Source organism: Mandrillus leucophaeus, unplaced genomic scaffold (genome assembly GCF_000951045.1).
Source record: "Mandrillus leucophaeus isolate KB7577 unplaced genomic scaffold, Mleu.le_1.0 Scaffold324, whole genome shotgun sequence".
Taxonomy (NCBI): domain Eukaryota; kingdom Metazoa; phylum Chordata; class Mammalia; order Primates; family Cercopithecidae; genus Mandrillus; species Mandrillus leucophaeus.
In genome coordinates, this window is record NW_012103410.1 from 720,260 (window position 1) to 734,708 (window position 14,449).

Genomic DNA, 14,449 nt, shown 5'->3' on the forward strand with positions numbered 1-14,449 from the left:
GAGGTTTCACTGTGTTAGCCAGGATGGTCTCGATCTCCTGACCTCGTGATCCACCCGTCTTGGCCTCCCAAAGTGCTGGGATTATAGGCTTGAGCCACCGCACCCGGCCAAGCAATCCTTCTTTCTCAGTCTCCCGAAGTGCTGGGGTTATAGGCATAAGCCACGGTGCCCAGTCTGAACTTTTAAACAAAAGGCTAGGAATCTTTCAGTTTTGGTAAGCCAGTGTCTTTTGTAGCTCCTAAGGCTAGATTAGTTTGTTAAAGTCACATGTGCCTTCTGTTTCTTCCATCATAGGTGGCTACATTCTTAAAAGAACCTCCATTCTATTTAAGTTTTAAAAAAAAGTTTGAATATTTATCACTAGACATCAAGGAAGGTTGGGCTAGATCAAAGTGTCATTAACATCAACTGGTAAATGTGATGTGAGGACTAAGCTTGGTTAGCGGAAGATAGGCGGTGACACCAGTGGCCTGGGAGAAGGGGAGAGTAGATGCAGAATGGCAGGTAGGGCCTGTAGAAGTGACAGAAAATGTACCTGCTGGCAGGGTACGGGAGAACCATGGAGGACCTAACACTATGACCAGGAGACCGAAAGCCCAGAGAAGGGTAATCTGGCAGGTGATGATGGGATGCCATGCTTCTAGACAGACAGGCAACTTTGAGAAACAGACTGAGAAAAAGAAGAAAGGCTTTGATGATAATTGTTATGAAAACCTGGCCTTTCACCTGGGCTACTTTACACCCCACCAAGAGTATATACAATCCCAGTTAAGAATCACAGAACACTGGCTAGGGGCGGTGGCTCATGCCTGTAATCCCAGCACTTTGGGAGGCTGAGGTGGGCAGACTGCTTAAGTCCAGGAGTTTGAGACCAGCCCGGGAAACATGGTGAAACCTCGTCTCTACAAAAATTACAAAAAAATTAGCCAGGTATGGCAGTGCACGCCTGTGATCCCAGCTGTTCGGGAGGCTGAGGTGAGAGGATCACCTGAACCTGGGAGGTGGCAGTTGCAGTGAGCCAAGACCATGCCACTATACTCTAGCCTGGGTAACAGAGTGAGACCTCTGTCTATAAAAAAAAAAAAAGAATCACAGAACACTGGCATTCTGGCTTTCAGTAAGTAATCTAACTAGGTGTCTGTGGGTGACACAGGCTGGTAAGACAGAAACTGGCAAGAAGCTGATATAAATATCTATAGGAGTGGGGTCAGGGTAATGGCTGAGGTGTAGAGCTGAAGTTAGACTGACTGCTGCAGTGACAGACTGTGATGATATCAGATTGCAAGTTGTTTGGGCCACTTGAATTCATTCCAGAGGCCATATTTGGCAATTCTATTCTTAAATAACAAAAAGAACAGAAAGCACAAGGTTGTTTACTACTCAGTAATTATTCAGTGTAATAGAAGTTAGGTTAGGCAAGCTGTAACACGTTAATGCAATATAAAAAAGCAATAGCAATACAAACACCAATTTGTCAAATACCTATGTAGATTTTGTTACATTGTCCCAGCCTTGATTATAAATTCTTATGTTTCTTTTGATAGCAAGAAATAATTTTCTTCCTATGAGATTCTATGGCTTTCTGTTTAATATGTTGCTTTTCTCCATCAGACTGAAAGCCCCTTGATGGCAGGAACTGTATACTGGTTCATGATTTTCATGATTGTGTCTCTAGCACCTGGCACAGAGTAGGTATTCAAAATTTGGCATAAAAATGAATGAATTATCAGAAATTTTAAAGAAACTCAGAAATCAAATAATTTAGCCAAAGATAGGGTTGGGAATATTTTGTAAAGAATTATTCTTCTCATGGGCCAGGAATTCTTTTCTTAAAAATGGTATTTTCCAGGTATCACATACATTCTGTCTACTCAATAAATATTAATAAAACTCTTTAGTCTTAAGACTATATATCCTACAATAAGGGCAATTATCACAGGATAACCTCATGAGATTTTCATTAACTATTTTTATGTTCCATCTAATTTGTTCTAGAATTCTGTAAGTAGTTTCTTCATATAAAATGAAATTATTTAGTGGATTGCAGTTTACAGTTTGTTTCACTGAGTCACTTATTTATCATAGCAGCAGCAGAGTACAAAGAACTATCTTTACCTACTCCCAAAACAAACTGGTCTCAGATATAGTCAGTTCTCATTTTGAATTTTAATAGTTTTGTTTTTTTAAAAAAAATAGAGAAGGGGTCTAGCTATGTTGCTCATGCTGGTCTCGAACTCCTGACCTCGAGCAATCCTCCCGCCTCAGCCTCTCAAAGTACTGAGATTACAGGAATGAGCTGCCAAGCTCAGCCTGATTTTAACAGTTTTAACTGAACTTAAGCTGAAAGTATTATCACAAAAAATGATCTTGATTCCTTTCACTAAATCTGTGGTATGAATCCAGCTTGTATTACATTCTGTATCTAAATACAATGAAAGCAGTTCATTTGCAGAATTAATAAATTCCTTCTGGCTTTTAAAAGCTTTAGAGCAGAAAGTGACAAGAGAGCCAAGAAAAACTGTGGATCAGTGTGCTAAAGCTATGCCAAGGAAGCACCACATACCTGCCTCATGAAAAAGTTACAGAAAACTTTAATAATTAAAGCCCTCTGGATGGAATCTAAGACACCTTACTCTGTATAACTATTTAAATTTTTAGAATCCAGTATATTTCTCTTCTAATAGCAAGTTGATAATGGTGCTGCTTCTCTGGAATGTAGTACAATTGGATCTTTTCTACATTGAAATATTTCATAGTAAATTATCAACATCTTTAAAATATGCCCTCAGCTAATAACTGCTACTACTTAAAAAAGGAAGAGAGAACTCCTCTAATCCTAAAAGTCCAATTAACTATTGAACAAAAATATTTATTTTATGTTAAAATAAGGTCATCAAAATGTATGTACTTACAATTTGCAGATATGGTATACTGACATTAAAACTGTCATTCATATTTGCATGCCATACAATTCTCACATTGGTAATAAAAAAGGTTCCTAAATTGCCCTGTAAAAGACAGCAATGAGATACAGAAATGATCATTTTTTTGGATACCTATTCTTAATTTTCTAATCACCAGAATAACTTATTTTTACAGCAGCAAGAAATACCAAAGTTGAGTATCAATGACTTCATCATTCATCGATGGCAGTACAATTAGATGACTGACAGCCTGGACTCTGGAGTCAGGCTGCCTAATCATTAAACCATTAGTACCTACCAACTGTCTGACCACAGGGAAATTTCTTCTTGATGTATTTTGTCAAATGTAAAATGGAGATCTGATTAAATATCCCATGTAAATCAATCCCTTAGCACAGTGCCTAAATGTTAGACCTTACTAAAATTATCAATCAAAACCTTGGACAGGTTAAGGCAAAGGAGTTGTGGCAAGAGAGAAACAAAACATACGTAACAGTCCCCAACAATCCACATTAGGTTGTATTCTTTATAAGGGTAGGAGTGGAGTTACTCTGTTCCACAGTTAGATTTTACCACCTAGCATAGCACCAGGAGTTTTTGATTCATTAATTAAGGAGATATTCCAGGATTATCAGGTATTTCATTGTACTGAATTGAAAATAGGGATGTTATTGTCAACCTAACTTGTACTTATCAAAAAATAATATGCTTTCCTATAATGCTAATTTTAACAACTAGAACTGACTACGTAAATCCAACGATGAATGGAAAAATGATTACCAAAACACTCTCCCAAAAGGTTCACGAGTTCTTTACACAGTACCTGATCACTGGATAAATTCCATACTCCATTTATTTTATCATACACATGTTCTTGTGGTAACAGTCTTAGTTGCTTGTTCTGAATTAGTGCACTTCTTAATTTAAAATCACGATACATTTTAGAAGTTTCATACGCTCTGTGAAAAAGAACAAACAAAAGACAATCTGAACTGAAAATGTGATTTTCTTGGGTTATGTTTACTTACTTACTAAAATATACAGTTGTTAATATTTATGAACATTACTCAAATAATTATGATAAATTTAATATTTTTATTTTTTAAAAATTGTTTTTATAGAGACAAAGTCTCAATACCTTGCCCAAGCCAGGCACAAACTCCTGGGCTCAAGTGATACTCCTGGCTCAGCTTCCAGAGTAGCTAGGACTATAGGCATGTGCCACTGCACCCAGCTATATTTTTCTTTTTAATAAGGTCTGGCAATTACAGTTTTTTGTAGAACTTGTCATTTTAGTGTATTATTTACATATTTTATCTCAATAACCAATTTTTTTTTTTTTCTTGAGATAGAGTCTCACTCTGTCATCAGGCTGGAGTGCAGTGGTACAATCTTGGCTCACTGCAACCTCTGCCTTCCAGGTTCAAGTGATTCTCCTGCCTCAGCCTCCCGAGTAGCTGGGACGACAGGTGCATGCCACCACGCCAGGCTAATTTTTGTATTTTTAGTAGAGACGGGGTTTCACCATGTTGGCTAGGATGGTCTCGATCTCTTGACCTCGTGATCTGCCCACCTCAGCCTCCCAAAATGCTGGGATTATAGGCATGAGCCACCGCACCTGGCCCCTATTTTTCAATACATATGGAAATTGCTTTTTCTATCAAAATGCTACCTTTTCTTAATTTCCTTGTTTTTCAAAGGACATAAACAGGCATCCAATTATTAATACTTTTTCTCAGCCAGGCACAGTGGTTCATACCTGTAATCCTAGCACTTGGGGAGGCCGAGCTGGGCAGATCACTTGAAATAAAGAGTTTGAGAACAGCCTGGCCAACATGGTGAAACCCTGTCTCTACTGAAAATACAAAAATTAGCCAGGCGTGGTGGTGCGCACTTGTAGTCTCATATATTTGGGAGGCTGAGGCAGAAGAATTGCTTGAAACCAGGAGGCAGATGTTGCAGTGAGCTGAGATTGCGCCAGATTGCGCCACTGCACTCCAGCCTGGGCCACAGAGTGAGACACTGTCTCAAAACAAAAACAAAAACAAAAACCAAACAATTACTTTTTCTCACTGCAACCTGAAAACATGCTCATATCTACCTCCATACAGAAAACTAGAATGAATCTGTACTGATTCCAAAAGGGACCCTAAAGGGAGAAGGGGGAAGGAGGAAGAGAAGAACGGGGAGAGAGAGGGGGAGAAAGAGGGAGGAAAAAGGAGAGGGGGAGGGAGAGAAAGAGAATTAAATCCCTATAATTTTTTCAATGTCTACTGATAATAAATACAGAAACCCTGATTAACTTTTGATTAATTTTAATATTTCACATAAACAGGCTAAGTTACCTATTTAACAAAAGTAAAGTTTTCTTAGCCTTAATAACAACAGATTCATATATTCAATGTTGAACTTCTAATTTTTATTTTAATTAATCTTCTAACATATAAATTGTGAAAGAGCAGAATTTTAGCACTCTGCTTGTAAATCTTAATTTTCTTTAGTGCTGTTATCATCAATACTTAACCAGTGGAAGAAATGGAAACTATTTATGCTATAAATTATTTTTTTGGAGAAGCACATAGTGTTTTTAATACTATTAAAGACAAGCAGCTTCTGTTCCCTTCATATTCCATTTAGAACTTTTCATTTCACAGTACTTCTTTAAGTGAAATAAAGAGCTAAGGTTTAGGTATATGCCTAAGAGAACTGAAAACATACGTTGACACAAAACTTATACACAAATGTTCATAGTAACATTATTCATCATGGCTAAAAAGTAAAAAACCCAAATGTCCATCAACTCATGAACAGATAAACAAAATGTGGTATGCCCATACAATGGAATATTCTTTAGCTACAAAGAGGAATGAATTACTGATACATGCTACAACATGGATGGACCTTGAACACACTGTGTAAGTGAAAGAGGTCAGACATAAAAGGCCACATGTTATATGATTCCATGTAAATGAAATTTCCAGAATAGGCAAATCCATAGAGACACAAAATAAATTAGAGGTTGTCAGGGGCTGTGGAGGGGAGGGAATGGGGAATGACTGCTATGGGTAAGGGGTATATTTTGGGAGTGATGATAATATTCTGGAATTGGATCTTGGCAATAGTTGAACAGTACTGTAAATATACTAAAACTATCAAACTGTATACTTTAAAATTGTAAATTTTATGTAAAATTTTATGTGAATTATATCTTAATTAAAAATTAAACGATTATATAGATCAAAACATCAATAAAATTAAAAATCAAATAAACTAGGAAACTAAAAATAATATTTGCAATATATATGACAGCTAAGGGCATAATTAAGAAATTTATAAGAAGCCAAAAAATACATAAAATATATGAAAAATGTCAACTTCACTGGCAAATACAAATTAAACAAATACACACATATATACACATACATACACAATTATATACACACATATATACACATACATATGTGTGTATATCCTGTCATCTTAGCAAAGCTTAAAAAAAAAAAATCATAGCACTTAGGGCTGGTTTAAAAAAGAAAAAAAGCCGAGGTAGTAAAAAGAATTTAGCAAACAACAAGAAGAAAAAAATATAAAAACAAAACAGACTGGGTGAAGTGGCTCACATGTGTAATCCCAGCACTCTGGTAGGCCAAGGCAGGAGAATCACTTGAGCCCAGGAGTTGGAAACCAGCCTAGACAACAAAGTGAGACCCGGTCTCTACAAAAAAAAATTTTTTTTCTTTTTTTGAGACAGAGTCTCGCTCTGCTGCCTAGGCTGGAGTGCAGTGCAGTGATCTCAACTCACGGCAACCTCCATCTCCCTGGTTCAAGTGATTTTCCTGCCTCAGCCTCCTGAGTAGCTGGGATTACAGGCATGCACCACCATGCCCAGCTAATTTTTTTGTATTTTTAGTAGAGGCAGGGTTTCACCACATTGGTGAGGCTGGTCTTGAACTCCTGAAGTCAAATGGTCCACCCACCTGAGCCTCCCAAAGTGGTGGGATTACGGGCATGTGCCACCACGTCCGGCTTTAGAAAAACATTTAAAAAACTGGCAGAACAGGGTGGTGCACACCTGTAGTTCTAGCTACTCAGGAGGCTAGGGCAGGAAGATCGTTTGAGCTCAGGAGTTTGAGGCTTCAGTGAGTTATGGTTGCACCACTATACTCCAGCCTGGGTGACAAAGCAGGACACTACCTCTATTAAAAAAAAAAAAAGGCTACTAACCTAAAACAAGCCAAAATACCAATAAAACTCTTCAGGGAAAACACTCAAACATGCCTTCTACCTACTAGAAAAATAATCTTTTAAAGTAATTAATTATGCAACTTGTTTAGCTATATTGAATGAATTCTTTATTTCACTTTACCTACCTTGGTAGCTAATTTAATCCGGTAGAAGTTTTTAATGAATCTTCAGTAGTTTTATGTGTTTTATAAATACCTTCAAAGTCTTTATTAAATGATAATAAAACATGTTCTTCTCAATATCTTTCTGATGTTTACAACAGAGCTTGGAGGAAGATAGTACCACACTTGTAAGCTTTATTCTCTACAACAGGGGTCCCGAACCCCCGGGCCACCGATAGAGGGGTACTGGTCAGTGGCCTGTTAGGAACCAGCAGGAGGTGAGTGGTTAGGGGGTGAGTGAACAAGGAAAGCTGAGCTCTGCCTCCTGTCAGATCAGCTGTGGCATTAGATTTTCATAGGAATGCGAACCCTACTGTGAACTGCACGTGCGAGGGATCTAGACTGTGCCCTCCTTATGAGAATCTAATGCCTGATGATCTGTCACTGTCTCCCATCACCCCAGATGGGACCATCTAGTTGCAGGAAAACAAGCTTAGGGCTCCCACTGATTCTACATTATGGTGAATACATAATAATGATATAAATAAAGTACAATAAATGTAATACACTTGAATCATCTCGAAACTATACCCTCACCCAATCCGTGGAAAAACTGTCTTCCATGAAACTGGTCCCTGGTGCCAAAAAGGTTGGGGACTGTTGCAGTCTAAAACCATAAACTAAAAATATTCAATAATCCATAAAGTATTACTATACCTGTGTACTGCCATCACAGAAGTAAAAAGTCTAGGGCTTCCAGGAACCAAATTTGTAAATATAAATTCAAAACGAGTACTGTTACATTTTGTTAGTATATAAAGAGCTTCAGTTTGGCCTCGTAATTTCTGTAAGGACAAATTTATTTAAAAGTTCAGATTTTAAGAGCAATTTCTCCTTTATAGTGAAAACAAACATCGACCTCAAATATCTAGTTTCTTTAATATATATATATTTCAGTAAGATTTTTTAGACTTACAGAGTTAGCAGTCCTTGTTGTAATATTCAATATGCAATTGTAACCGACAGCTAAAATCCAAAAGTAAAGAATGTAAAGAGCATGATACGACACACTGAGAAAAAATACTTTTCTAAAAAAAAAATAGGTATATACAGAACTTTTAACAGTTTAAAAAATTAAACATATATAGAAATAAACTTTTAAAAGTTTTACAGAAATAACTATAAATTTAAATAATTAAAAAAACTAGAGGGTCAATTCTGTCTCTTTGAACACACAAAAATATAACACAGGAAAAAGGAAGTCTTCATCCCTAAAGCCTCTGCAGCATTCTTTACTGAAAGTTTTAGCACTACTACTAAAAAAGAGCAAGTCTAGCTGGATAATCTAAAATACTTTTAAAAAATAAGCGAAACAAAATTTAACACAGTGAAAAGCTTATACTTTTATTAGAGCTTCTTCCTTTGGGATTAATCAAAACAAGGGATAGCATGTTCTCAAAAATAATCAAAAAACAAGAACCAAGGTTAAAGGCCTAATCTCACATATGTCCAAGACACAAAATGGACAAACCAAAATAATAATGGATAATTTTGTTTGCATTATGATGGCTAGGATTTCTGAAGGTTTTGTATTTTTATTAACTTAAGATTTCTACATACTTCTTTGGTATCAAAGGCACCATGCAAATTCACCTGACAAAGGGTTTTTTTTCTTCAGACTTATCTAACAAAGATACTTACAAACATTGACTCTTGATAATGCCAAAGAGTGCCAGAGAATTCTTAAATTTGTTACCAAGAGTCTACCTAAAAGCACACAGACAAAAAATAGGTTAACTTAAATAAGAACTCATTTTTGCAGCACTGAATGAGGTGGTTATGGAACTTCTGGCCCAGTACCAGAAGCAACACTCAGATATTTTTCATATATTTATTAACTGAAAATATTGTGCATATCCAACCTATATAAGGTATACAATATATGATTCAGAATCCCAGAGAAACAAAATTTGACAGTTATATAAGGGATACAGATGTTCTCTGCCAATAGCTTTGCTCTAACTCAAACTGACTGAGGAAAGAATTGTGTACTAGTTTTTTTGTCTTGGTAGAAGCTGTTCTGGGTCCCAGCAAGTCATATGTGTACAACCGAGAATGAATATAGGATAATTACACAGCTATTCACTGAAATCACACTTTTCAAAGAACTCTCACACACACGCTAATCCTTGCTATATGAGTACTTTCTTAGCAGTTCTCATTTAAATGAACCATATATTTATACACATAATTTTGCTATGAGCAAACTATTTTGTTCCTAAGAAGTTATGGTCAGGCTGAAGTCTATTTAAGGTTTTACACTTTTTGATCTTAGCATCAGACTGATGTTCATACACTGAAATACAAAGTTAGACACTTCATTTCTCAAAATGTGTCCTGATCCCAGTAAGGGATCAGTAGTGATCCCTTACTGATGCTCCAAGAAAAAAACAATACATTTGAGAATGGCATACTAGGTGTATTAGAGATGTACTATACAATTAGCATATTATCATAGCTTTGAGATATTCTGAAATAATAAGACTCACTTTGTTTAAACACATTATTTCACCAACAAATTACAATCATAAAATTCTTTTTATGAGTAAACTACAGCCAGCCAGATTACACTATTTCTGAAAACCTCTACAATGTCTAAAATCAGAGAAACGAGGTCTGTATGAATACTTGAGTGAAACTGGATAGCAAATGTGGCTCTAAAAAAGATGAACACATTCTCAAGGGAGATTGTGGAAAATTACAGAATATGTTTGACAAACAATAAGTAACCCAGCATAGCTGGATTATAAAGTTCACACAAGATCATAGAAGACTAGGTATAGTATCCTTCAGTTATTGGTCCAGTGGAAAACAGATGGCACACTCAAGTTAGGATAACTGAGGTTTATTTACAAAAGAAGGAGCAGCAGTTCATGAAATCTGGAAGAAACAAGAGTCCTATGGAGCTGACTGCTTTGAGAGGAAAAACACAGCTAGCCCTTCATTGGGAAGGAACCAGGGCAATAAATACCCAGGCCTCATACTCCTGCCTCCTTTTGATCTTCTGCCACGGCTCTTCCAACTGGAAGCAAGAGTGTATAAGGAACCCTTAGATGTACTCTATACCAGTTATCTTTCCAGGGCAAGGGGAAAAGTGTGGAGAGGAATGCCGGACCTGGATGGACAAATGGAAGACAGCAGCACAGGTGATAAAAGTTGTTTTTGGACATACTAGAAGTTCTTCAATGCTAGACAAATAAGTTCAGACTTAGATCTATTAGGAATGGAGGCAGTAGAGTTGGGGCTGAGGTTTAGGATTGGAATTAGGGAGGACTAAAAATTTTTGAGAAGAGAATAATGACCCTACCAGTTTAGGAATCAATGTAGGCAGTTAGGTTCATCACTCAGCTACGTGACCTTGGAAAAGTAAACTAACCTCTCTATTCCTCAGTTTCCTCATTTGAAAATAAATATGACTGCATCTACTTTAAATTTTTTGTTTTACTGTTTTCATTATTGTTAAATGAGATTACATTTATATAAAAGATTCAGAACAGTGACTGTCAATAAACATTCCCCAAATAACAGCTATTTAAAAAATAATCCTTTGCAAACTCATTTTTGACCTTTTTTTTTTTTTTTTTTAAATATAGATACACCGGTTTTCCTTATGCCATTTTACCTAGGCAACATTTTATCTCTACAAATGTGCTATGGGCCCAGGACATCTATGGATTCTTTTACATTTTTATGTCAGTCCCAGGAGAAATTATGGAGTGGGAAGGGTTTGCCATATAAAACCACCAACCACCTCTGTTTGCCTTTTTCTTTGCTCTTGGTATATCTCCTACAACCTCTAGGATTTTTAATGCTACCTCTTTTCTTCTGAAGAACCCCAGCCTATAGCTCCAAACCCAGTGTTCCAGACATGGACTTTCCTCTCTATCCTGCCTAACACCAAAATATAGTTGTCCCTGTTTCTGCTAATCTCCCAAACACTGAAATATGGCTGTCCCTTTTATTCTCACACAGCCTTTTAATACAATATTTTAATCCTTTACAAACTCATTTCTATAACTGACTTTCTGATCATAGATACATTGTTTATGTTTTCCTTATGCCATTTTACACCTAAGCAACATTTTATCTCTATAACTGGGCTATGAGCTATGGGCAGTGTGCAAAGCTAATCTGATAATTTCAAGTCAGGGTACTAACAGTTGAAAATGGATTAAATGTGCTAATCTTCTGGGATACAGTTTTAACATAGGGGGCTCTTGAACTTGGCAATGTCTTAACTTGGTCATTTTCAAACTGCTGAAAGGGAGGGGAAGGAGATGGCTAGAAGGCAGGATTCCCCTTCCATTTTTTAACTCCTTAACGATCAGAAGCGCTGCGTACTCCTGTAAAATTTCTAAAGGTTTTTGAGGTCTGGCGCGCACACACACACATACGTGTACACACACACACACACACACAGTTATTTCTACTTTTATTTTGAGACAGGGTCTTGCACTGTCACCCAGGTTGGAGTGCAGTGGCATGAACATGGCTTACTGCAGCCTCAACCTTCTGGGCTCAAGTGATCCTCCCACCTCAGCCTCCCCAGTAGCTGGGGCCACAGGCGCACGCCACCACACCTGGCTAATTCTTTTTATTTTCTGTAGAGACAGGGTCTTGTTATGTTGCCCAGGCTGGTCTCTAACTCCTAGCCTTAAGTAGTCCTCCCATCTTGGCCTCCCAAAGTACTGGAATTACAGGCAAGAGCCAGTGTAGTTGGCCTATTTTTATTAATAGTAGGATTTCAGGCACTGGAGATTTCTGGTCAGAGAGGCTTTCTGCCCTTCCTACTCTAAAGTGTTAGTACAGGATTCTGCACTCAATGAGTATCTGAAGAATCGAAAAATGTTCTATTAAGAGTTCCTGCCAATCTGTATGAGACTTTCTCTTGGCTTTCTCAAGTTAATTCAGATTTCGTCAAAATACAGCCATCCTGATAGCTGGGATTATTATTCCACCCTCAAAAGCACAAACTAAGACTTCTTGTTTGCTGCTAGATCTTCATATTCCACTCTTATCTGAGCCTGTCAGAAGTATGATCTAAGCATTACTTTAAGGATGGGCCCTAATCACTAAAAGGATCTGCCTGTAGGTGGTGGGAAGTAGGCAGCAGGCCGCTTTGTAAGCCTTTCTTCTCTGAGGGGAACCACCCTCACCTCTATCTCCATTATTTCCTTTGGTGTCTTCAACTGAATCTAAACAATCAATAAAATCTCCGGGTCTTGTTTTCATTTGCCTAAAATGAATATAAAAGTCTGAATTTTATACCTACCACTATACCTGCTTACCATCTATTAGGGACATATTTACTATCTAATATGTCTCTATTAAGAGACATATGTACATTAGCCGGGAGCAGTGGCTCATGCCTGTAATCTCAGCACTTTGGGAGGCTGAAGTAGGTGGATCACTTGAAGTCAGGAGTTCGAGACATATGTACATAAAAGCCAGCAGCATAAATAATACTGTACCAAAAGTTCATGCATTTAAAAATAAGGTCTCTGAGGGGAACCACCCTCAGAGAAGAAAGGCTTACAACAGGGCCTGCTGCCTACATGCCACCCCAGAGCAGATCAGAAGAAAGTCTCAGGAAGCAAGCAGCCACTCAAAGGTCTACAGTAAGCATGTTCTGCCAATAAGGGTTACCGTTCCTTCTCTATGATTTATTGATTCCTCCTTTCCTGAATGAAGTCTGCTCTATTTCCCCACCTACCCCTTTCTAATAAGAGGTTTACATCCCTCCCTCCTAAACTTCTCCCCCTAAAACATATGCTGGATACATTAAGCTGCCATTCCACATCTTCTATTTTTTTTCCTTGGAAGTAATGATGCTTCCAAGACCTACTGGTCACTGGCTCCAGATAGCTGCTATGGGCAGGCTGGACTTTTAAAAGTGCCAACCTTGGGAAGATTTGGTTTGGGAGGGGCTCTAGGGTCCAGCTGTGCTGGTCCTTGGTGACAGTCAGAGAAGTCTCACAGGATTTTCTAGTACTTGACCTACAAATAGATTTCACAGTGCAGGACTAAATTTGCTCCCCACATATCCATGTCTAGGTGACAACCAGAGGTGATTGATGGTGCATTACTCCTGAATTTTTAAAAAGGAAGCATGGCTCCAGGTACTGCAGCTATGCTACTTATATTTCACTACCCCATATCCTTTTTTTGGAAAGACAGATCCAATGGTCAGAACTAATGCCCCTTGCAAACAGGTCTACTTGAGTTTTAACAGTTACGTTGGATAAACGTAATGTTAGAACCAGGACTTACTGAATGACCAAACTACATGTTTAATACCTATCCTTTCTTCTGTTTAAATCTGAGAAAAGTCTTATGTGAATTTAACTCTCCCCTTCTGACAATTACACTGACAAATGATGCTGTTTCATATATTCTCTAGCTAATATGATTCAACATTTGTAAATTAAACCAGGAATATAAAATACATTTAAAAATATACTCACCTCTATCTCCATTATTTCCTTTGGTGTCTTCAATTGAATCTAAACAATCAATAAGGACTTCTCCAGGTCTTGTTTTCATTTGCCTAAGGTGAATATAAAGGTTTGAATTTTATGGCTACAACTATACCTGCTTACAATCTATTTAGGGAGAAAAGAGACATATGTACATAAAACAGCTAACAGCATAAATAATACTGTACCAAATGTTCACGTATTTAGAAATAAGGTCTTCAAGAACTTCAAGAACCTGCAGATCAGTGGGGCCTGGAGTGATCAGGGCCATCTGGAGTAAGCCAGATTGGCAGGAGGTGTTGAATTTTGAAAAATAAAAGGAAAAGAAAAGAGAGTCCTGATTAAAGACCAGGAATAAGAAATGGTAAGGACATGGGAGAAGGCTAGTCAAGCTAGGAAAGAAGGACCATATTGGGAGGTAGTGAGAGAAATACTGTTGGATAACTAAGGAGGAACCAGACTATGGAGAACTCAGAATGCCAGTCTGATAGATTTAGGCCTCATCCTGTGGACAGGAGAGAACCTTCAGAGGTTTCTGAGTAGAGGAAAGGACATCAGAAAATTATGGAAGGAATGGTTAAAGACGAGCTGTATGGGCTGGGTGCGGTGGTTCATGCCTCTAATTCCAGCACTTTGGGAGGCC

General features: G+C 37.7%; 1 protein-coding gene across 2 annotated transcripts in view; it reads right to left on the reverse strand.

Moving 5' to 3' along the window:
- The window catches only part of BBS5 (Bardet-Biedl syndrome 5), a 24,400-nt gene that overhangs the window by 7,487 nt on the left and 2,464 nt on the right, over positions 1-14,449 (reverse strand). For both annotated transcript variants that reach the window (XM_011988150.1, XM_011988151.1), the window contains exons 2-7: positions 13,795-13,877; positions 8,972-9,037; positions 8,247-8,296; positions 7,988-8,115; positions 3,748-3,883; positions 2,913-3,008 (exon numbers count right to left, since the gene is read on the reverse strand). In XM_011988150.1, coding sequence (XP_011843540.1) covers positions 2,913-3,008; positions 3,748-3,883; positions 7,988-8,115; positions 8,247-8,296; positions 8,972-9,037; positions 13,795-13,877 — 559 coding nt within the window. The remainder of the gene's footprint in view (positions 1-2,912; positions 3,009-3,747; positions 3,884-7,987; positions 8,116-8,246; positions 8,297-8,971; positions 9,038-13,794; positions 13,878-14,449) is intronic.